This window comes from Asterias amurensis, chromosome 18 (genome assembly GCF_032118995.1).
Source record: "Asterias amurensis chromosome 18, ASM3211899v1".
NCBI lineage: Eukaryota > Metazoa > Echinodermata > Asteroidea > Forcipulatida > Asteriidae > Asterias > Asterias amurensis.
Window position 1 is genome coordinate 5930436 of NC_092665.1, and position 26224 is coordinate 5956659.

Here is a 26224-nt window from a genome sequence, read left to right on the forward strand (position 1 = left end):
ATTGCCTTCTGATGTATAGTGTAACATAGGGGTTGGTTGAGTAAGGGACGCCAATTTATGTCCCCTACCATTGCCTTCTGATGTATAGTGTAACATAGGGGTTGGTTGAGTAAGGGACGCCAATTTATGTCCCCTACCATTGCTTTCTGATGTATAGTGTAACATAGGGGTTGGTTGAGTAAGGGACGCCAATTTATGTCCCCTACCATTGCGTTTTGATGTATAGTGTAACATAGGGGTTGGTTGAGTAAGGGACGCCAATTTATGTCCCCTACCATTGCCTTCTGATGTATAGTGTAACATAGGGGTTGGTTGAGTAAGGGACGCCAATTTATGTCCCCTACCATTGCCTTCTGATGTATAGTGTAACATAGGGGTTGGTTGAGTAAGGGACGCCAATTTATGTCCCCTACCATTGCCTTCTGATGTATAGTGTAATATGGGGTTGGTTGAGTAAGGGACGCCAATTTATGTCCCCTACCATTGCGTTCTGATGTATAGTGTAACAGTGGGGTTGGTTGAGTAAGGGACGCCAATTTATGTCCCCTACCATTACGTTCTGATGTATAGTGTAACATAGGGGTTGGATGGGTAAGGGACGCCAATTTATGTCCCCTACCATTGCCTTCTGATGTATAGTGTAACATTGGGGTTGGTTGAGTAAGGGACGCCAATTTATGTCCCCTACAATTGCGTTCTGATGTATAGTGTAACATAGGGGTTGGATGAGTAAGGGACGCCAATTTATGTCCCCTACCATTGCCTTCTGATGTATAGTGTAACATTGGGGTTGGTTGAGTAAGGGACGCCAATTTATGTCCCCTACCATTGCCTGCTAATGTATAGTGTAATATTGGGGTTGGTTGAGTAAGGGACGCCAATTTATGTCCCCTACCGATGCTTTCAGATGTTAGGGTATAGTGTATTCATACAGGTCGGTTGAGTATTAAGGGGAGGCTATTTTGTCTTCTTTGCCATGTATGCCTTGACTATAATGATGTTTAGTTCAACCTGTTCTGAGTAAGCTTGTATATACATAGGTGTTCAATAAAAAATTGAGTCATGTAATGACATTGCCTCATTTGTTTATTTTGTGTTTTTCTCAAAGAAGTTCATCATCATCTCAAAAATAAATAGGAATCACCACTTTTCTGACAAAAAATTGCATCTTGAGATAGGAACTAATACAAAGAGCTAGATTTGGATTTTATACATGAACAAAACAATTCGTATAACTTGTTCTATTATTTAAGAAGAAAAAAATTAAATCTAACCATTTCCAATAATGCGAAAATGTTTCCAATACTGTTTATAACAGACATGTGCGCAGTTATTGTCGCTGATGAGTACCCTGATAATGACATGTTTGAAATATATAATATTAAGTCTTGCACTGAAGCTGGCCACACTGATCCCAAATTATATAAATGCCTAAATGTTATGAAGGATTCTAGACTGCTTGCATATGATTTCCATGTTGCTGGTGCTAATGCAGACTTAAATAAGCGATGGGCTTCCTTGTTCAGATGGTCTACAGGAATTGTGGTACGAGGGTGCCTATTCCTGCTGCGTCTGGTGCAATTTGTCGGAAACGCTCCATCTGGTACCGGGACAAAGCATCACCTTTATTATTTATTATTTGTTAGGAATGTGTTAAGCACAAAACGCCACATTTGATTTTTGGCACTGCAGTACAAAAAATCTCAACAGTTTCATTATGTATGGACTCTTAGATGATTGCTTATGTATTATTGCTACTGCCACTAATATTGTCTAATCTCAAAATTATGCGTCTTTACTAAAATCCACGTGGTCGTATTCCGGTAGTGTAGTTACTGCCGGTAAATGGTGATGGTGTCATGTATAGTGCCCAAGGTTCACTATCTACCATAGCCCAAGAACGTTGTGGACTTTCTTGCATTCTTGCCCTAAATTGTTGGTCATATGACCGCCAACCGACACCCCCATTACGCGAGGCGGCAGTTCTAATCAGATGCATGTATTCGAGTTAATCTTGTGTTCGGCTAGGGTGTGCCTTCATCAAATATATGGATGTATAGACTAAAAGGGGCTTTTACTAATAAAATTATTTATTTACATAATTTTGACGGATTTTTCCTTTTCTCTTAATAGATTTAGTCATTTAAATTTAATTTGCATTCTACTTGGATATTCTTTTACATTATTTATGTTTTTTGGAATTTTTCTGTTTTTGTTTGTTATTAGTTAGTTTTCACACTGTGCAAACTTTCTCCAATTTTACACTCCTAAAACTGGTTCTAATCTCACATAGTCCATCTTTTATATTTTACATTATTTTTATGTTTCACCTATTTTATTACTTGTTTTATTACTTGTATTACACCCAGATGTGGGGAGGCAGGTCTATGGACCACAGTAATTATTTTGCTTTTGTTTCTCCTAGCCCATCTGGAAGTATTTTTTGTATTGTCATGTTTTGTTGAAATGGATGAATAAATAATAATAACAAAAAGAAATAATAGTAATGTCCATGCATTGATGGTTGGTACGAATTGCTTTGGTTTATTACTTTTCCACATAATTTGACCCTCCTGGTTTACTGATAAAGCTATGCTTTGGGTTTCTTTATGTTGCAAGTAGGGGTCCCTTTTCTAACAATGTCACCAAGACTACGGTACTACTACATGTACGTATTCTCCTTTGATAAGCATGGCTTTCAGCTTTGCTGTATACTTGTTCCAAGTGGGCTAAATGCTGATACCAGGGGTGTAAAACCTAACTGTTGTTGCTGGAGTAGCTTGTGAACAGGGATCCAAAAAGTGTTTGTGTTAATGATCACTACTGGTTCAGTGACAATCGGCAAGTAATTGTTACTATTGAACGCCCATACTTGGGTTGCATTGTTACCACCTATACTATTGTAATTTTGGGTTGCATTGTTACCACCTAAACTATTGTAATTTTGGGTTGTATTGTTACCACCTATACTATTGTAATTTTGGGTTGCATTGTTTACACCTCTACTATTGTGATTTTTGGTTGCATTGTTACCACTCATGATACTATTGTTATTGATTGATGGGCCATTGGTTCCTGATATCCCTAAGGGAATTCTCTCTACTTGAGGTTGATCGTTTGTCCCTGCATTATTACTACCACGATTACAACACTGTCATCAAAATAGTTATAGGAATAGTATTATTAGTTTCATCCACACTAAAATTACCTTCCATTAGCCTGTTTGCCACCACTCTGGGCGCGGCACGTCGCTTGTCTTGTTGAACGGGCTGTGTCCCTGGTGACGGCCCTGGTTGCCGTCGCTGACCCGTTACAGGTGCTGGGTCTTGATCGGTTTCTGCCAGTGGCCTCCGATCGATGTCTCGTTCAACCCACGGATGGTCTCGCCCTGGTTGTGCCCGTGGTTCTGGGTGGCTATCTGCCGTCACCTGGTGTTCGTGGGTGTGTAGGTTGCGCACCGTAACTTGATTAGCAGCCAAACGTTGAGTTGCACGGGTGTGTGCCCTTGTTTGTCGTCCATGGCCTTGCCCATCAGTGAGTGTTCGTGAGTTTGTTGATTGCGGTCCCTCATTTCGCTTCTGAGCCCGTTTTCTGCCCATAATTTACCTTGCTACCAAAGTAACTTAGTCTTACTGCCGAATATTTATGTAGTTTTTGAACCGCGATCGTACAATTCGAAAAATTCTGGTAAGAGAAAATCAAGAAAAATTATGTTGACTCTCTCTATCCGTTGCCGAGACAGAGAGTGAACTGCAACAATGCTTACCGAAGCGTTATCGACCTACACGCCGGTTGTGATTGGTCCTTCAAATTGATAGAACCTTTAAAACACGCATCATGATTAGTCCAGACCGTGCGTCTCCAAAACAAGGAGACAATGAGGCCTAGCGGACCGGATCACTATTTGCCGTGGATAAATGAGTACTTCTTCGATGCTCGAAATAAACTTTATTCCACGAATTAAAGCCACTGAATGTTTGTTTTATATAACTGACATATATAGATCTTTGTCATTTGATGTATTTTAAAAGTAAAAATCATATAGCGCCGCGTAGCGGCAACAATGCACAAATTGTGCACAAACCTGCACAAACCTTGCACAAACCTTTTGCACAGGTGCTCCTTTGTTTTAGCAGCGGTGGGGCGGCGCTGTACTGCTCAAAAACATTGGGAACAAGGATGATCCTAACTGTTGAATGGGAAATGCTATTCCCCATGGGCGAATAGGTCTTTTTGATCGCCGGTGCGGATGGGAGTAATAGTGAATACCACGTGAAGTAAGTTCCACCATTCAAATGACAAGGATCTGTATGTCAGTTATATAATAAGCATTATGTTCTTATAGACTGAGAATCTCGAATTCAACCTGCTCTCTTTTTATAGACCAGTAGTGACCTTCATGAATGATATAAGTTGTACAAGCTCATCAGCCCTTCCCAGTGATGCTAGATGAGACCGGTGGGGTCGAGCAGTGTCGGTCCCAGTGCCTCATTCAAAAGCACATGGATTGACTGACTTACGCACCAGCGCATTGGACCTAAACCCTGAACAAACAAACCCTCTCCCACAACCAACAGTCTATGGGTGCGTTCGATTAGCTTCCCTGGGTCGACCCCGGTTTGCTCATCCAAGTGGCATATTTTATTTTTTCCAGGACGAACGTGGGCAGATAATTACCCCACGTTCGTCCTGAAAAAACGGGGCACTTGGGGCTGACCCGAGGTACACTGACGTCACCACGAGAAGGGTAACGAGATGATGCGTATTTTTTCCCAGGTGGAAAAAAACGACTTTTCCAGAACGAATGTGGGGTAATTATCTGCCCACGTTCGTCCTGGAAAAAGAAAACACGCCACCCGGATGAGCACACCGGGGTCGACCCGGGGAAGCTAATCGAACGCACACATAGTAGCCTGAACATCTGACGTCACACTTCGAGGCTCGTGAAGAACACCAGAGACCGACCCCCAAACCGGCGTGTATTTTCACCTTTGACCTACATTCATTTCACATAAAGATACCCGGTCAAATTCTACACCAACATTACATGCAAGTTCATGCGCATTGTATGTTTAGTATACATACACCACACACGTGGACACACAGCATGCGGGCGGCCGAAAGTAAGCTTTCCATATCTGTGTTTTGATTGGTCGACCGAGGTTACCTCAGACAAATCAAAACAAGCCAAGATACGGTAGCATTCACTGCGTTATCCAATTTAAGAAGTCTCTCCTTCGTAGACACCCTGAATCGAGACACCGGCTTGGCCAGCGCTGAGGAACTACGCTCCTGCATGCTGGATCGGAACATCTGGAAATAAATCACTGGGCCGACTCGAGCTTCCACAAGGCGCTCGACTTGATGTTGATTTATCCATTGATAGCATTGTATCCAACTGTATCTGAATAGCAGGTACCTGTCTTTTTCTTTGCGGATAAAGACAGGGTCCCAGTCTGAAATCTATGGGTGCGTTCGTTTAGCTTCCCTGGGTTGACCTCGGTCTGCCCCCGTTACGTTCGAATAGCTTTAACGTCATTCCAGGGGTTCACCCGGGTCGCGTATTTTTTTTCCTAGGACGAACGTGGGCAATTAACATAAAATGAGCGTGTTTTGCCCGAAAAACACTCTCGCGCATGCACGAGCTTTAGTGATGACCGCAAGGGACCTTGGGCCACTGGTGGTGGTTGTGGAATATAAATAGTTGTGGTAAATAAATGGGGACCACACAACCTGCCTTTCTTCTACTATCGCTTCACAAAATGGTGTACAGGTTGTGATGAACCAGTACCTCCTATTTTTTCCTCCATGGAGATATACCATCCATGGTCTATTTTTTAATTGGGCACATTTGGTAATTATTGTCGAAGACCAGTATTTTCACTTGATTTGGTAATTATTGTCGAAGACCAGTGTTTTCACTTGACGTATCCCAGTATGCATAAGATAACAAACCTGTGGGAAAAAAAACATTATTTTTGTTGCATAATTTTGTGTGCTCAAGATGCATAAGTGCTGTTTGTAATGCAGTGTACTATTAAATTTCATCAACAAACATTAGGGACCACAACCGTTCATTATGATCGTCAGTCTATTTTCATAATTGCCCTCCCTCCCCCTCCCAAAATCAAGACTTGGCAATGAAAACAAGCGCGACGCATTTTATGGACAAAAGGTAGAGTTGTACAAATACGCAGTTTTACATGGTACATGGTACTAAATGTACATGTACATTGTACATGTAACATGTGTACGTGAATGCGTGTATGTGCACATGTTAAGTATGCGTGAGTGTATTTCCACAACTATTGTTACGTATAGTTAACTACGCCCATTTATGTAAATTGCCCACGTTCGTCCCGGGTCAGCCCCCAGTGCCCTGCTTGTGGAGTGGGTCACTTTAGGGTTGACCCGAGGTGCATGCCGTCACCACGAGAGGGCGAGTGTGATCGTTCGATTAGCTCTTGTCAGGGCTCACCCGAATGAGCACCGCGGGGTCAAACTGTAAGAAAATATTATACATAGAGGGCCACAGCGCCCTCTGGTGTAATGGAAAAATATTTTTAAAGCGACCTCTATGTATAAATTTTTCAAAAATGTTCAATGTAAGGTGTGTACAGATCCGAACGATGGTTGGTGTGTGCTCGCGATTACCGTTTTCTTGGAAACCAGGGATAAGAATTACAAAGCGCCCTCTTCTGCTTTTATTTACTACAATTGTACAGTGTACGGTGTTGAAACCCAGACTACAATCCCGGCCATATCTCTTTGGGCCGCCTGCCCCCTTGCAATGTTGGTTCCTACTGCCGGTCTTCTGCGTTACATTCAATATTGAAAACTGCAAAAAAAAAAAAACGAAATGACCTGGCCCCTCTTGCCTTCACCAGGCTGGTAGGGGCCGCAGTTAACGAAGAGCCGGATTGCTATTGATTTTTCCTCTGAGATTCTGATATCAATACGGTCTGAAGCAGATTGAATCAAGAGAGGGTGCTTTCAGAATTAAGAAACGACCATGGTCACCGCTCACTGTAAGAAGAGGAAACCAGCTCCAAGGGAAAAAATCTCCTGCCACTCGCAATTCTAGGGCCACGCGCAGTTCTCCAGGACTAGGCGCCCGGATGGGTTGCCGGCGTCTCAGTGAAATCAGTGCTGCCGAAGATTCTTTCCCCTGTCTAGGAAACTAACATGGGTTGAGTGAGAGTGATTTAATATACAGTGCTAACACACATCGGTGTATGGGTAAAAACCAAAATTAATAAACTTACATGGGTTGAGTGAGGGTGATTTAATAGAGGGCGCTATCACAAGTAGTTTGTAACAAGTTTGCCGTATAAGTGGTGGGAATTTTGGGAGAACATAATCTCCTGACACACCTGCCCAAAATGGGGACAGAATCTCAGGGAACAGATTTCCATGAAACACCGGCCCAAGGCGGAATCCTGCGTTACGTGTTAAACAATCAAAATGACTTCAATCTCATCCAAAAGTTGTTAATAGTAAACACGTTTTGTTCGCAATGTGTTCATTTGATTTTTTTTTTTGCTCCATTAAACATTCTTGTTTCCCAAAAAGCATTTGGGCGTTTCAGTGGTAGTAGACTCTGAGAAAACAAAGGATACAATTGAAAATAAGTTTGAAATTACCCTTTAAGGGCAAAGGCAGGACACATTAGGAAACTTTCAAGCACTAGTCACGTCTTTCCACCTGGTGTATCTCAACATATTCTTAAATTAACAAACCCGTGAACATTAATTTGAGCTCAATTGGTCATCGAAATTGCGAGAGAATAACGGGAAAATCACCCCGTCTCACAAGTTGTGTGCTTTCAGGTGCCTTCAGTTTGAGACCTTAAAGTCACCTGGAAATATATTTTGTTTTCTTTCAAACGTAAGAGTATATGCTTACGAACAATAAACCAATTTTTGTAGTAATTGTTTGTCACGATTTGTATGTTTAAAAAATATATAAAGTTGTTTGGGGGGCTGACTCCGCCTACCCCTTTTGTGACGTCAATCGAGGCAGACTTTGCCTGCAATGCGTATAGTAAACACACGTGTAAAAATACATGTACGTCCAAGTCGTGAGTTGGTACATTTCAAAAAAGTGTTTTTTTCTGCATTCAGCAGCAATACACCTGGTCGGCATTGCCGAAAAAAATAAAAAATTGTTTTGTTTTTGAAACTTACAAACTCACGACTTGGTCCGTACATGTACTTTGCAATTGTGTTTACTCTACGCATTACAGGCAAAGTCTGCCTCGATTGACGTCACGAACAGCGTCCTCTCGGGTCGGGGTCTACTCTTAAATTTGTAAATAACATAAGAACTGATTTTTTAAAACCTTAGTTAACTGTTTATTCACATTCCACTCATCAAAACACATATATTAGTGACAAAAGCTTTATTTTGAAAAAATACCACTTCCAGGTGACTTTAACATTTCGAGAAAATACTTCTTTCTCAAAAACTAGGTTTCTTGAGAGAGCCGTTTCTCACAATCTGTTATACTATTAACATCTATCCATTGCTCATTACCAAGTAAGTCTTTATGCTAGCAATTCTGTTGAGTAATTACCAATGGTGTCCAGTGCCTTTAATGTTGCTCTGTTGGTGGCGCACTCTACTATAAATACATTGTCATTGCATTTCGATTTCGGAAAAAAAAAACACTGAGTTAGTGTTCGTAAACATTACGTCAAAAGAGTGGCAGCACGAAAGAGATCCATCTGAACAGTATTTATATTGCGTGCACAGTTCTGTCTCTGATAATAAACCTGCACTTTAACTCACAATCATCAGGGAAATACATCAACTGAGCGGAAATGGAAGGAAACTGACCAGGCACTTCAGGAAGCAATCACACAGTGCAACCCAGTAGGGCGGATATACATGTACAAATACCATACCATTAAAGCATGTACAAATTGAGCTCCATTGGTAACATACAGCCTCATACGAACCAATGGTAGAGTAAGTCACTGCTTTCAATCAGTGACTTTAAACACATACATGTAATGTAGAGTTTTACACCATTGGTATCCATTCAACATACAGTATCATTCAAACCAATGGTAGAGTAAGTCACTGCCATAAATCAGTGACTTTAACACGGAATTGACGCACAATTGTAACATACAGCCTCGTTCAAACCAATGGTAGAGTAAGTCACTGCTTTTAATCAGTGACTTTAACACATACATGTTGTGTAGAGTTTTACACCATTGGTATCCATTCAACATACAGTATCATTCAAACCAATGGTAGAGTAAGTCACTGCCATACATCAGTGACTTTAACACGGTATTGATCCACAATTGTAACATACAGCCTCGTCCAAACCAATGGTAGAGTAAGTCACTGCAATAAATCAGTGACTTTAAGACGTATCTATGATTGGCTGCTCATCGATTGTCAATCAAAACCCAGAAGTAGACTGATGAGCACCTCAATGAAAATACAGCAGTATTTAAACGCGCTGCACCAGCAGCAGTGTTCATAACCACTTTGCATTATAAGAGAGGAACTGAGAAGGTTTGGACTACAAGAACACATCATCAAGGTAAGTGTTCCTCATTCTACTGCCGGACTTAAGCTTTGGCTTCTAGATGCAAGTAGTGGGTTGAATGTTAGCCTATTGCAATGTGCTTGCAGTTTTTGCTCCAAAGGGACACCACTCGATACAGCTGATATTCTCATGCAGTGGTTAGGTCTCTTCTCTCTTAAAGCTCTGTCATCTTAGTGAACTGTGGTGATACTGTGATTGTACACAAACATGTGCACCCAGTTGCATCTCCCTTTGAAACCATGCCGTAATTGCCTCAAAGGTTTTGTTTCGCGCGTTTATACTTGCAGGTGGTTTTGGACGAGGCAATTTTTACGCTGGTTTTCAGTGCAATGCCTTGTTCAAAAATTTGACTTCAAGTTCTTTTCCACTGGATTGACATAAACGGCGCTTGACTTTCTGCTCGTTTAAAACATATTGTTTAAAGATAACTATGGTCAAAAAGGTATGGCATTGCATTGTTTGACGTGACCATTGCATTATTTTATATACAGTAATTATGTAAACTATTTCAGATTGAACATTATACGAGATATGTACCTAGAATAAGATGTCGATGGTCTTTTGGGAAACCGAGGGGGCAATAACCGAGGCAAGACGAGTGTATCGCCTGCTCCAAAGCTTTTAAGATAATCTTTACCTTTTATCCTCTAACCGTGGCGGGCCACGGTTAAAGGGACAGTTGTTCTGTTTAACCAGGGCAATTGAGTACTCTTTTTTAAGGCATTATATTGCCATTTTGCGAGATTACAACAAAATTGGCAAAATTCGACCCAATTTAAACGTAATAATGGCAAACATACAAACTAAAGTTATGGTAAGCCTCAGTAAGACACACCGTAAAAACAAGTGTTTGGGTTCTGTAACAAATTTCGAACGCATCTAAGGGTTTAGGTTAAACACGTATAGGCCCATGAGTTGTGTTGTAAAACATTGGGTTTCGCCCATTTTCTACATCAAACTTAAACACTGGTGCGATCAGGAATCGTTGATGTGCTCAACACTTTTTAAACGCTTCTAAAACACATTCTTAACATAAAGTAAACGGCTGATGCGTCAAACTAAACGCACCATAGTAAAAACGAAACGCTTGACGCGTTTAGTTTGACGCATCAGCCGTTTTTAAATGGGCAGAAACCATTGCTTTCAACACAACTCATTGGCCCCATACACTGTTACGTGTTAACCCTATACACCCTTTGACGCGTTCGTAAACTGTTACATAACCTAAAAACTTGTTTTTGTTTACAGTGCAGTTGTTGTGCGTTTTATAAATGTCTTCACCCTTTAGGAAATGTGATTGTTTATCTTTGTACCAGCTTTTTTTTTATGAACAGTTTTGTGATTGAGTCGGTGAGCTAATTAATCGCCTGCGGTTTGTTAGAAGCACCGTTATTGCCATGATGTATAGCTTTTTAAGCGAAAAAAATCTGTTCATACCTCCTGCAAATGCGGATGCGAGTATTTACAAATTTTGACGTCACAAAATCGCAGCGTTTAATTCGCATCAGTTGAAATGTGTTCAATCCCTGCAAAAACAGGGATGTGGCTTAAACATTCGTATCCCATTCGCGTTCGCAGGAAGTACGACAGGTCTATATAATGCCGATAATTTATTGCATGCATAGCTGCGCTGGAATCATCATTTTGAAAACAAGGTCATCTCAAAACTAAAGTCTTGTCAACGAATTATTCAAAAGTATTATATCGACAACAGTGTCCCAGTTTTTGGGGGTCGAACAAGTCAACGGCTTGGTGCTAACTGGCTCACACTATGACAAATACGGGTTACGGCAAGCAACGTCGAGCTGCGTATTGCATTTTTTGAGTTTGCCGCCAATCAACGTGTTTTGCCGTCAATTGTCGCTGACGAACCCGCTAGCGACCGAAGACGGTCGAAATTATCAGTCGTGTCCGTCGGCAAAGTTGTGACAGCCAAAAAAGATCATTGTGATTGCGTTCAGATTTCGTTGGAGAACGTAACCCTCATTTCATTGGCGCAGACGGCCGCAATTATCAGTTGCATGACATTTCCATGCCGTGCGATTCCGCCTATTGACCCAATTCACCTGACGTCATCATCAAACTAATCTTGGAGGTGCCATTTTGGTGGTCAATGTCAACGTGTGTTGTTCAGAGAAGTGCGTTATTTAGGCGACTCTGCGTTTACACGTAAATCTATTGGCCACCAACATGGTGAGCGTGGTATCAGTCGCCGCGTGTGACGCGCGTGCAAGTGGTCAATTGTCGTTTTGAGGTCGTCACAATTTCGTTGGTAGTCGTTGTCTGATGATTGGATGACCAGAATTTTGTGAAGAGTGGGAACGCCAAACTCGACTGTTATACAACCCACACACAGATGGTTTGATGTCGACAAACGAGTCACGTCATCGTCGCCACAACCCACCTTCATCAGCCGCCGTTCCTTGCCGCCACCCAATCCGCTGCCAGCCGTGTGACCCTTTTCCTGTTGTCGCTGAAGGTCGTTCCCTCCCCGTCAGCTAATTATGATTTTTCCCTTTGGGTTTTTTGCCTTTACTTTGCCGCCAACGTCTTGGGATTTTCACGGTCGCCACTTTCCGTTAGGCTTTTGCCCCGCTACTATGTAAGCCAGCCTTATTAAAGGTTGGCTTACATAGTGGGGACGGACGCGACTAATTTTTGGAGCCGTATGCGGTCTCTAGCGAATTCGTCAGCGACAATTGACGACAACACACGATGAATGGCGGCAAACTCGCAATTGCGATTCGCAGCTAAACGTAGCATGCCGTACCCCCTTATCGTCATAGTGTGAGCCAGCCTTAACAAAGGAGCAAATATAAAAATAAGTCAATATGTTGTCTGGATGGTTTTAAATTACAACAGACCTATTATCGTTTGCACACGTAATAATAATAACATCGAAGTATCTTCCAACAAGGTACCCAATTGGCGCTGAGTATATACAAACTTTCAGAGTTATTGAAATGATAAATTCTGAGAACCAATTATTTAGCACCTTATAAGGGTTTACCAGGTGCTACGGCGCATCAGCAGCCACAGCCAGGAACACCGAGGCGAGCCCTTTTTTTCTTTTCGATAAGTGCACTGGGATATTTTACATGCGTTACACAACACATGTGACCAACGGCTTTACGTGCCATGCGAAAGGTGAGGTTATAAGTGTCACGACTCGGGATTCGAACCCACACTCTGCTGATCAGAAACACCAGAGTTTGACATCGGTGGTCAAAACCAATCGGCAACGAAACTTCTGTTTATAATATCACTTATAAACAGTTTTAACACTCCAAAGGCGTTCTCATTTAATTGCTTTAAAAAAACACATTATTTTTTTTCATTTACATATTTAGTTCAGCAAACTTACACTATTATTCAGTTGATCAACTAATGTGCAATTTGATCTAGTCTGAAACCTTACGGGCGAATACATAATAAAAGGAGAGGATCAACTGACAAATGATCAACCCCTACCAGCTACGAAAACACAATTGCTATAAATGTTGTTATTCTTACAATTTTTACAGATGAAGATTACGTTAGCAGTGGCCATTGTTTTGGCTTTTATGCAAGTTCAGTTCCTGGTGGCTACAGCAGCAGTTTCACCTGATTCGGGAATGACGTGTAACTCTTGCTGCCAGGGCCCAGCCGGTATACCGGGAATCCCTGGATCTAATGGGAACCATGGTCAAGGACTTGTTGGCCCCAGAGGTGATGCTGGCTCTCCTGGTGAGGTAGGTCAACCCGGGGTTAAAGGAGACAAGGGGTCAGATGGACTGGGTGGTGAGCCAGGCGCTAAAGGGGATCATGGACTGAAGGGAGATCAAGGATTCGGTCAACCAGGGAAACAAGGACCTCAAGGTCTGCCTGGGATGAATGGTTTGAAGGGGGAGAGGGGTGAACCTGGACCAGCTGGACAGACTGGTGAAGCAGGTGAATGTAGTACGCGACGGTCCGCCTTCACTGCAGTAAGAAATAACGCCTTCAGTCCTCCATCCCCATGGGATCCTCTGATCTTTGAAGAGTTATTGTTTTCAGAAGAAGGGACTGATTTCAACTTGAATAACGGCACGTTTACGTGTAATGTGCCTGGGGTATACGTATTGATGTTCTCAGTCAATAAACCATCAAGTGGGTCTCACCTATATGTCAAGCTGAGGAAGAACGGTAACACCATTGTTACAGGGTCTGTAAGCGATGCAGGTAATCATCAAGTGAGCAGCAGTGCAGTGATTCCCCTGCACTATGGAGATCAAGTTCACTTAGCTGTATACGGTCCAGTATTTAGTGACACTAACCAACACACGTCTTTCACTGGATTCCTGCTGTACGAAATCTAAATCAAACATAAAAACACACGGAAACGTTTTACTGTTTTATATAACGCTTTATGTGTTTCGAAATACAATAATCACCTAGATAATTGTGTTTAGATGGGGCAGTTTGTTTAGATGAATATAATAAATTAACAGTTGTCTTGATGCATGTAGGACAATTAGTTTGTTTAAAAACGTTATGTTTTAGAGCGTGGTATTGCAAACGTGTTTATTGTGACGAAAACATTAAAATGTGTTGTTTTTTCTGTCACGTTAATAGTGCGATAAATATCAGTTCATCTTTTTCTCTTCTTTTTTTATCACATCTTCGGGAAAATTTTATATTTCTACTGTAATTCCGAGGGTGCAATGATGAGTCCTTGAAACGACTCTACGACATTCATTTTCCAAAACTAATATGCACAATAAAACTACGCAATAAAAAACCGACAGTTTAGTTAATAGTAGATAAAAACATATAATAACTTTATATTCCTTGATGAAATTCATTATGGCCGCCGGTTATGCCGGTAATTTTTATTCAAACATTTTAAATTGGTTGAAAAAGCTGTACCCTGTTGAAGCAACAAAATACAAATAATTCACCTAACAACTGGTAACAGTTGTCTTATGTTAATATATTATGATATTAAACAAATAATGATAACTTCTGATCAAAAGGTCATAGCGTTTTAAAGTTCCTGGAAAACATTTCTTTTGTGTCTTCCTTTCCCGAACACGTCTCAATATTGTGAAATATATAACTCTTCCTCGTAGTTTTGCGTGAGTTTGTTTATTTCTGTACAGCGATTGGTCTAACCGTCAAAACGACATGATATCAATCTTGCCGTATCAAGAAGGTTTACCAGCACCATCTTACTGTGAATTTGGAAAATACAATTTTCCTCATGAGCTGGTTACACAATATTCCATTTTATCTTGATCTCCCTTACTACATAAAAGTGTCGTTGGCAGTAAAATTAAACAAAAAACATTAGAGGTCGTCGAAACCACTTGTGTTTAATGTTTGCATTAACGTTACAATACATGACATAATAACTGATACATATATTGCTACAAATCGTTATTTCTCAACAAACTGTTAATCATTATTTTAATGTACTAACGTTAAGATATATATCATAGTTCTAGAAATAGTGTATTTTTGTTTAAATAATTACATTTCAAGGAATAAACATTGACGTAGTATCAGTCGATCGTTTTGGTTTTTTTCCGTTTGTATATATATTGAGTTTTTAAATATCATTACTGCTTAACACAGTTTACAAGCTAAACAATTTCCCCAACATTGTTTTTCTAATTTTTCAAAAACTACAGCACCTCAGCAAGTAATTGTTAAAGAGAAACGTTCTACTATCTTTGAACAGTGTAAGTTTAGTGTAAATCAGTGAACAGTGTGTTTGTGTCCTTCTAAAAAAAAGTATCCGAACCCTTAAATTTGAAATCATCAGACTCAAGTTGTTATGTCAAATAGTTCAGAGCACGTTTTTTGAAATGACACAATGGTATAATAATAATTGCTATACAACAGCTTGCCCCGCACAATTAAGTAATGTTAAGCATTATTTTCTTATAGTCATGAATTATATAAGTTGTACAAGCTCATCAGCCCTTCCCAGTGATGCTAGATGAGACCGGTTGGGTCGAGCAAATCGGTCCAAGTGCCTCATTCAAAAGCACATGGATTGACTGACTTACGCACTTTCGAATTGGACATAAACCCTGAATAGTTAAACCCTTGCCACCTCTCCATGTACACAACCAACAATCTATAGGTGCGTTCGTTTGGCTTCCCTGGGTCGATCCCGGTCTACCCCCGGTACGTTCGAATAGCTTTGACGCCATTCATTTGGATCACCCGGGTCAGCCCCCAGTGCCCTGCTTGTGAAGTGAGTCACTTGGGGGTGACCCGATTAGCATGACTTCACCACGAGAGGGCGAGTGTGCTCGTTCTATTAGCTCTCGTCAGGGGCTCACCCGAGTGAGCACCGCGGGTAGACCCAGGGCAGCTAATCGAACGTACCTTATGTAGCCTGAATACCTGCATCACACTTCGAGGCACGTGAACAACAACCATCCTCCAAACCGGCGTGTTTTTCACTTTTTAGCTAAAGGTACGCGGTCAAATTATACACCAACATTACATGCAAGTTCATGCACATTGTATGTATAGTATACATACACCACACACGTGGACACACAGCATGCGGGCGGCCGAAAGTAAGCTTTCCATATCTGTCTTTTGATTGGTCGACCGAGATTAACTCAGACAAATCAAAACAAGCCCGAAGATGGTTGCATCCAATTTAAGAGGTCTCTCCTTGGTAGACACCCTGAAACGAGACACCGGCTTGGCCGGCGCCGAGGAACTACGCTAATGCATGTTGGATCGGAACATCTGGAGAGAAACCACTGGGCATGCTCGGGCATGCTCGAGCTTCCACATGGCGCTCGACTTGATGCTGATGTATCCAATGGAATCACTGGATCTGAATAGCAGGTACCTGTCTTTAAAGACAGGGTCCCAGTCTTCAATCTAAGGCTGCGTTTGTTTAGCTTCCCTGGGTCGACCCCGATCTGCCCCTGGTACATTTAAATTTGAACGGCGCGTTTACGTGTAATGTGCCTGCTTGGGGTATACGTATTGATGTTTTCAGTCTTAAAACACCAAGTAAGCCTTACCTATACCGTGTGTCTCAAAAAAATCTATACACTTTTGAAATGGCTGCCGAATGAAAAGTATATGATTCTGGGGGAAAAGGTTTAGGTGTATGGATAGCTTATGGTCTCAACTTTCACATGACACCATAAAGTCTGAAAATAAGTCATGATTGTGTGAGCAATGCTCACGTTTGTGAAGGGTTGAAAATAAGGCTGCGCAGGAATTAGCCTTCCCTTTGTGAGAGAAGTCCTTTGTAGCTTACACAATTCAATCAAAGATTTCGGCTACTTCAGGTCAATGGGTAACCTGAAGAATAAGTAGCCAACATCTTTGACATTCCTGTTTTCAAAATAACGTACCATTGAACAATCTTTGTACATAATCCCCATCTGATTATTAAGAAAACCAATGAAATGTTCAACTCATCTTACAATAACTGAAATGCGGGATGAAGGTTTTTATTCAAAGTCACAGATGTTAAAAAACAAACACAGTTTGTAACATGGAAATTGCTACATATACTATCACACCATTGCGACTCACATGAAGACACCACCGAGTCTACCGGGGAAAGTTACAATGCCACAAGAACAAAAATGCATTTCCTGTTCACTTATGAACCCAATAAAAAATGGTTTAACAAACCATAAACTTCACTCAGCAAACCAAAACTGATCGTATTTGAGCATGAATTTATTACATCACCCTCAATTTTGTAAGCTCTCAAATTGGAAGGCTAATTCCCGCGCAGTCTTATTTTAAACACTTCACAAAAGTGAGCAGTGCTCACCCAGCCATGAATTATTTTAGGAACTTTTGGTGTCATATGAAAGTTGAGACCACAAGCTATTTATAAACAAAAACCCTTTTTCCCCAGAATCGTTTTTTTTTTTTTATTCGGCAGCCATTTCAAAAGTGTATAGTTTTTTTTGAGACACCCGGTATGTCCTGCTTAAAGCCATTATACACTTTCGGTAAACAGTATTGTCCAAGTCCCACACTTCGTGTATCACAACTTATATATAAAATAACAATCCTGTGGAAATTTAGCCTCAATCGGACATCGGAGTCGGGAGAAAATAACGGGAAAACCCACTCCTGTTTTCGCGCGTTTCGCCGTGTCATGACATGTGTTTATAACAACTCCGTAATTCTCGTTAACGAGAATTTATATTGTTTTACCGTTTTCTCAAAAAGTAAAGCATTTCATGGACTAATATTTCAAGAGAAGTCTTTCACCATTACCTTCTGTAAACCCTGTAAATTATTTGTAAATCTGTGAACTTTTTATTTTTATTTTTTTCTGTACCGAAAGGGTCCAATGGCTTTAAGAAGAACGGTAACATCATTGTTTCAGGGGGTATACAGGCTGCAGGTAATCATCAAGTGAGCAACAGTGCAGTGATTCCCCTGCACTATGGAGATCAAGTTCACTTAGCTGTAGACGGTCAAGTATATAGTAACTCTGACCATTACAGTCTTTTACAGGAGTCCTGTTGTACCAAATCTAAATCAAGCATAACTCGCACGGAAACGTTTTAATGTCTTAGACAACGTTTAATGTGTTTCAATATAGAATAACCAATAGTTAGTTGTGTTTAGATGGGGCAGTTTGTTTAGATGAATATAATAAATTAACAGTTATTATGCATGTATAATGACAATTAGTTTGATAGCAGACGTTATATTTTAAAGCGTGATTTTATAAACGTGTTTATTGTGACGAAAACTTGTTTAAAAACTGTAATGTTACGTTAGCAGTGCTGTAAGTATCAGTTTTCCTTCTTTTTGAGTTGATCACATTTTCGGGAAAATTTAATACGTCTTCCTTCCAAGGTTGATTTCCAAGGGCGCATTATTAAGTACTTGATGACGACTCTAAATCTTTTTGTTTTTCCCCCAAAAAAGTAAAAAAAAAATGAATTACAAGAAAAAATATCAGGACAGTTTAACAAATACTAAAGAAAAACAACAGCAGGTCACCTTCCTTGATACAGACTGAGACTGCAAAGACATAATTCATGATGTCCGCCTGTTTCGCCGGCCATTTTGAATTCCCACAATGTTAAATTGGTGAACAGAGCTGTACCCTGTTTAAGCCACAAAAACAAAACAAAAACTGGTAACAGTATTCTTCTGTTGATATATTTGTGTATGAACAATGCTTATTATGTTAAACTTTTGATAACTTGTGATCAAAAGGATACAGCGTTGTCAAGTAACCGGAAGACATTTCTTTTGTGCCGTATTTTTCCCGAACACGTGTCGATATGGTGAAGTGTACAACTCTTCCTCGTAGTTTTGCGTTTGTTTGTTTTTACACGAGAGAGCTTTTTTTTAATGCAGATGAAACATTGGGTATTCGTTTTGAACTATCTCTGTATAAAACATTTGATGATGTCACAATAACATGTCAAAGAGGGGAAGGTACATTTCTGTACAGCGATTGGTTTACCTGTCAAAACGGCATGAAACCAATCTTGCTGTAAGAAGGTTACCAACAAAAATACACCATTTTATTGTAAACTTGGACAATATAATTTTCCTCTTTGATTGTGACTTAATCTTTCGGAATACGAGCTGTTTAGTATACATACACCACACACGTGGACACATAGCATGCGGGTGGCCGAAAGTAAGCTTTCCATATCTGTGTTTTGATTGGTCGACTGAGGTTACCTCAGACAAATCAAAACAAACCCAGATACGGTAGCATTTGGTCACTGCATTTATCCAATGATACCATTGTATCCAATGCCGGTCTTCTGCGTTACTTTCAACATTGAGAGGGGTACGGACGAGGGAGACAATGTTTATTGTCAGTGGGAAACGGACAGAGAATGATTTTATATAACTTAAGAATGGGTGGCCCGAGCATTTCGGCCGGGGTTGTAGGGCCCGTTGTCGGAGGAACACAACTCGCCTTATTTGACTGGCGACCGAACATATTGTTTTATTTTTGCTTCAAAACAAACTGCAAACAAACGAAATGACCTGGCCCCTCTTGCCTTTCCCAGGCTGGTAATGGCTGCAGTTAACGAAGAGCCGGAGTGCTATTGGTTTTCCTCGGAGATTCTAATATTAATACGGTCTGAAGCAGATTGAATCAAGAGAGGGTGCTTTCAGAATTAAGAAACGACCATGGTCACCGCTCACTGTAAAAGGATGAAACTATCTCCAAGGGACAGAAATATCATGCCACTACAAGGGCCACGCGCAATTCTCCAGGACTAGGCGCCCGGATGGGTTGCCGGTGTCTCAGTGAAATCAGTACTGCCGGAGATTCTTTCCCCTGTTTGAGACACTAACATGGGCTGAGTGAGGGTGATTTAACAGAGGGCGCTATCACAAGTAGTTTGTAACAAGTTTGCCGTGTAAGGCGGGCAGGGAATTTTGGGAGAACAGAATCTCCTGACACACTTGCCCAAAATGGGGACAGAATCACCAGAGACAGATTTTCATTAAAAACACCGGCCCAAGGCGGAATCCTGCCTTACGTGTTAAACAATCAAAATGACTTCAATCTCATCCAAAAGTTGAAAATAGTAAATACATTTTGTTCGCAATGTGTTCATTTGATTTTTTTTTTTTTTTTTTTTTGCTCCATTAACCATTCTTGTTTCCCAAAAAGCATTTGTGCGTTTCGGTGGTAGTAGACTCTGAGAATCAAAGGATACAATTGAAAATCAGTTTAAAATTACCCTTTAAGGGCAAAGGCAGGACACATTAGGATACTTTCAAGCACTAGTGAGTCTTTCCACTTGGTGTATCTCAACATATTCTTAAATTAACAAACCCGTGAACATTAATTTGAGCTCAATTGGTCGTCGAAGTTGCGAGAGAATAATGGGAAGACACCCCTTGTCGCACAAGTTGTGTGCTTTCAGATGCCTTGAATTTGAGACCTCAACAATTCCAGAAAGTACTTCTTCTCAAAAACTAGTTTTCTTCAGAGAGAGCCGTTACTCACAATGTTTTATACTATTAACATCTCTCCATTGCTCATTACCAAGTAAGGTTTTTATGCTTTCAATTATTTGTTGAATTTTGAAAGGTATTAGAAAATGCTTCAAAACAACAGAATTTAGCCATTAACTTATGGTTTGGTGTAACGTACCCCCAAAAAGGTGTCTTCAAATTAAAATCAACAGTTTGTTGAAAAAAAAGTTGTTAAAGCTTGACTTGAGTAGTAAAGTAAAACGTTCGTGTAAAAAGCAATACACAACTGGCCTTATGTTGCTTTATGTGCAAATTAGTCTGTTCTGACAAAAAACATTAAAATTTACAAAGTTTTTAAATTTTTTTACCTTGTTTGAGGTAACAATTTAATTTAAAATTTAATAAAATTGTCTTTTCAATGAATAAAAGCGAAACTACCGTTGGAGTTTCGAGCCAAGGGGGCAATGATATGTCATAGAAACAATTAGGTGAATATTTTTGCACGAATAAGATGAAAATGTTATGTTTATTTAAACAAAACTAACTTCGGTGTGCTAGTGTAGTCAACACATTCACTTTGCTTACCAATCGGGCACTTCGAGCCGGATGGTGGCGCATTACTTCTTCCTTTTAATTTGTTTAAGTTTACAGATTTTAGAGATTGGTAAATGTAAATGTAATCATTCGATAATTATGTTTTTTTGGATTGACAAAAAGTGATCAGACAGAAACAAAATCACACTACAGTTGCACGCACGTTAATCTCCTCAGCTGATGGCTCTGTGGTGCCCGGAAGCTCAGTGGTGACCTTATCATCGTGAGACTTACACGGTCTAATGGAGGGAAATGGTTGATTACCCTGGGGAGCCCCATGTGATCTTGACGTCACATTTGAAATAATATTTACAAACTGGGGGGGGGGGGGGCGAACACACACACTGCGCCTTGAACACCCAGCAGGGTGGATATGTGCGCATTACTAGTCTTATTATTATTATTATTACTAAGCCCACAATAACATCCGAGTATTATAAATAACGCCCTCTGTTGGTCTAACAATTGTGCAGCCTTAGTTTTACCCATGGCTTTAATCTCCTCTAATATTAGGAAAGGCGAGGGTCAAAGGTGTCCGATTATACCATAATGTACGTAGGGGTGTACCGAACGACAAAACTGCGAGGAATACAAATCAGCAATACTTCGCGCTATGTAGAAATAAAAGGGGCACAAATGAAACAAAAGTACGTTTACTTAACAAAATCATGTTTTTTTTATAGCTTCATGACTAAAATTAAGTTATCTGAATATTGACCATGAAAATATAGATCCTAGAAGGGGAACAAAAAATATTGTTACAAAAAAAGAATCTCTCAACAATGACCCCTTCCACATGTAACCGTCCCTTGCACGCTAATGCATTGCGCGAAATTTTACTCATTTTCACAGAGCGGGTGACTGGTTTCTGGCTACCACGGCGAACAAGTATATGGACAAGGCAAGGAAACACCAGGGCTACGTTAATATAAAGATCGCAGGTTCATAAATGTCCAAGTAATTTGTTTTCGTGATTTGTTTTCATCAAACATTAAACTAAAATGTATCCAGCATGTTTCTCATTTAGGCCTGGCGGGTTTTTATTATTTTGTTTTTATCTATATGGTTCAAAAGTTATATTGCTGAAAAAAGTCGGTCTGATTTAAGCGGTTGTAAAAAAACAGTTAAATTTAGCCCTTTTCACACGAGAGCCGAAGACCAACGTCCCTTGTTGTGGGCGCCAGTCGTCTGTCACAAAGGTTGTTTGCGATTTCATGACCAACATTCACACGACCACGCACATTGCGTTCCCGACGTCCCTTGTTTATGCGAGATCGCACTGTGGGTTGTTTATCAGTTCGCTGGTGCTCTGTCAGTGTCCCGTGCAATGTCACGTGTTTGCTTTAGGTTACCATCGATCATTTTTTGGCGCAGCAATGTGTTTTCCAGGCATAAGAATCTTCCGGATTTTTCACCTTAAAATAATGTGTTCTCCGAGTTCATTCAGTGTAAATTTAAATTAAAAAACGAGAGATAAGCGAGAGGGTTTGCGTCCACACCACTATTTTTTGCGTGCGTTAAAAGACGCTCAGAGTGTTTCTCGATCGGATTCAACCCTTGCTAGATGTTGACGTCGGCAGAGTATGCATGTGTGGAGAATTTGCGGCGAAATACATGTACTTCAATTGTACAGCGATTGATCACAACCAAATTCTTACTACCTCCTGTAATAGAGTAAGGAAAAGTCCTACTTGTGTTTTGTATGTGCAGTGCGCGCGATGTGTATGCTTTCGTTGAACATCAAAAGGACTGACTGTCAAGTCTATCTGCACACGTGTGTTTACAGATTTTCTTTCCCGTTTTTGATGCAATCAAAATGACACTGGGTAGTCGTTACATGTTTTGCAACGTCAAGCCGTTTGGATATCAAAGAAATTGACAAAATGATAACAAATAAACGATTTCTCAGCGTCCCGACTCCAAAGATGAATGTATCCGAAAGCATTTTATTTGAAATTGCAAGCGGAAAGGCCAGATTCAAGGCTTTCTTGATCGGAAGCTTCTTGGTCATAGAAACAAACTTTGACTTTGAGGAAAGCATAAAATAAACTAATTTTCAATTTGTGCTGCCGACACCATTTTGTTGGATGTGGAATATACGAACTTTCTCCATCAGGTAATGACGTGTACTGCTTAAAAGAAACCCCTGTGCGTAAAGAAACCCCATGGTTTGTGCATGCATGATCGTTGTGCGATCACCGAGGACCTTTGTAATCTACTGTGTGTCGTTTCACACGAGTGACTCGGCGATTCTAAACAGGGTTGCGATTTTTTGGAGGAGGTCTTGATCCCGGTTGTTTATTACGCGGGTCCCTGGCGATTTCATCACTCGGATTCATTTCACACGACGCAAATTTGTGATTATATAACGGGAATGCGATTTCGTTCCCAACGACCATGGTTTAGAAAGCTCGTGTGAAACGGGCTAAAGATGTCATGTTCTGGGTTGTTTGTTTTACTGTTTGCAAACACGATTAAACTATAATCTTGGCTGTCTTTGCAAACTCGACAAAATACATTCATTGAATTTCTTTTTCAACCTATAAACTTCCGTACGAAAGAAAACAATAGTAAAGCCAACATGGAATTTGGTCCATTAGAGGGCGCCCCATAGACTGTGCAAGTCTCGCGATAAATTGAACTTCCGGGACCATTGTGGTCCCAACCTAATGGAGTTTTACGTTGGGGAGATTTTGTTCTGTCAATAATTTTAGTTTAACATAAGTTATGACTCTAAAAAGTGAATATGTTCTTGGGACTGTAAAAATAAGTGATTAAAAACAGAAAAGTAAAATCAATTTAACAAATTAACGAAGAAAACTAAAGAAAAAAACTTGACCTCCAGTTTCCGGTTTACTCTAAACAATTAAGAATATTACCCAATTGACGTTCCCATTATCGCTGAACCTATGTGATGATCGCACCAATTGGACGTGATTCGCAAACGGGGTTTATTGGAAAAACCATTCAGGTCGATGTCGAACAGCGATCCTCGTCCCGATAAATGTATAATTTTAACGTTAATTTAAACAAAACAATTATTATGTACACGAATTAAAATAATAATTCTACAAAAAGTACGTTAAAAATAATAATCTTTAAGAATTTTTTAACAAATAACAATTTCAATACAATTTGGTTTTGTACAAAAATATACCTTTTTTCGAATTAAGTTCTCGTTTTCGCTACGTGCGAGACTTGCACAGTCTATTGTGGCAGTTTAACCCGGAAGCATATCTGACCACGTGGGCAATGTAGTGCTGTTCATGGACCCCGTGAAAAAGATGCGACATTGGTCCATTGGCGTAAATAGTGACGTCTTCTCCACCATGAGTCTCTGAATCAATTGGGACAAGCGCTGGATGGTGAAAATCGGCAGCCTCTGCACAAACAAATAATAAAACAATGTTTATCACAATACAAGTAAAATAATTGTTTACACAAGTTAATGACTAACTCTATGAAATGGCAAAGGGGCACTTTCCCTTGGCAAAACCGTGTTTGCAAAAACTTCCCTGTAACTTTGCCAAGTTATATGTTTAAGATTTAAAATATTTCAAAAAGTCTGCATATACTCGGATTTAATTTTACTGAGTGGTGTACCTGAGTGGTATAAACCAATACTCAAAGTAATCAATTGGAGCTTTACCTGTGTTGGTATCCGTCAGATTCCGTCTCGAACCAGTACTTTTGAAGCTGTTTAACTCCTCAATTCCTCCAGGGCCGTTTGCATATGAGAGTGTTGTAAATGGCAAACCGTCATTCATCAGACCTTGACGTTTATGCAAAACCATTTTGTTGTAATTATAATTTAAATATGAATGGTTTGACGATGAATCACCACTCACTTATAGAAAACTGAGAAGCTTGCACAACTTGTTAACATTACTTACTGGTCAGAATTCAGTCTGCACTCGTGTAACTTAACGGAGTTTACTTTTTGTTTCAAAACATAATAAAGCTGCAGTCTACAAACAATTGGATTTATCGAGAGATATAGCCCTTTGAAAAAAGGGTAGTAAATAAGTAATAATAGTTAGAGACAGTCTCTCTTTTAATTAATTGTATACTCTTTTGCATACAAATTATATTTTGAAAGATATAGCTTTTAATTGTTCAAAGACACTGGCACTATTGGTAATTGTCACAGACAATAAAATATCAAACGTCGAAGTTGCGAGATAATAATGAAAGAAAAAACACCCTTGTCACAGGAAGTTGTGTGCTTTTAGATGCTTAGTTTCGATACATCAAACTCTAAGTCTGTGGTTTCGAAATCAAATTCGTGATAAATTACTTCTTTCTCGAAAACTACGTTACTTCAGAGGGAGCCGTTTCTCACAATGTTTTACACTAGCAACAGCTCTCCATTACTCGTTACCAAGTAAGGTTTTGTGCTAATAATTATTTTGAGTAAAATTACCAATACCAATAACATAACATAACAATTAATATTTATAAGGCGCTATTCCATCAAGATCATAGCGCACTAGAAAGAAATTAACTTGGAAAAAGGTGAGTCTTAAGGACTTTACGAAAAGCAGACAGAGTATTAGATTCCCTAATGGCAGTTGGGAGATTGTTCCAAATCATGGGCCCAGCCACACTGAAAGCCTTCTGACCTAAAACTTTGTTTGCTCGGGGAACATTCAAGCGAGTGATGTCAAGTGTGGACTTAAGAAATCGTGGAGGAGTGTAATGTGACAGTTAAGTGGTAATAATGAGGTGTAGTTTGGTTAAAGCATAAAAACGAGAAGAGCAATCTTAAAATGGATTCGTTCTCTAATTGGTAGCCAATGAAGTTCCCTAAGTGATGGGGTAATAATATGTTCTCTCAAGGGTGTGGAACATACTAAACGACCTGCACTATTTTGTAGTCTTTGAACTCTGTCCAATTCATATGACGTTGCACCAAATAAAAGGAGACTGCCATAGTCAATACGAGAGAGGACTAAAGCTCTGACAACATGATTGAGAGTATCCTTATCCAGGTACCGTTTGATTCTCCTTAAGTTACGTAATTGAAAATGTATTGATTGGCAGAGGCTAGAAACTTGCTTGCTCATTGTCATATGCGAATCAAATTTTATTCCTATGTTGCCGACAGAATCAGTAGGGTCAATCGATGTA

The 26224-nt window shown here is 40.1% G+C and overlaps 1 protein-coding gene and 1 pseudogene across 1 annotated transcript; one reads left to right on the forward strand and one right to left on the reverse strand.

The window, feature by feature from the left end:
• Positions 1–26224, reverse strand: part of LOC139950948 (alkaline phosphatase, tissue-nonspecific isozyme-like) — a 110087-nt pseudogene that overhangs the window by 78938 nt on the left and 4925 nt on the right.
• Positions 13090–13902, forward strand: LOC139950302 (uncharacterized). Its single transcript, XM_071948921.1, has one exon. It carries the CDS (start codon positions 13090–13092, stop codon positions 13900–13902), a length of 813 nt encoding a protein of 270 aa, XP_071805022.1.

Excerpts from the sequence above, each read along its gene's own strand:
- LOC139950302 (XM_071948921.1), top strand. The coding sequence starts at position 13,090 with ATGAAGATTACGTTAGCAGTGGCCATTGTTTTGGCTTTTATGCAAGTT.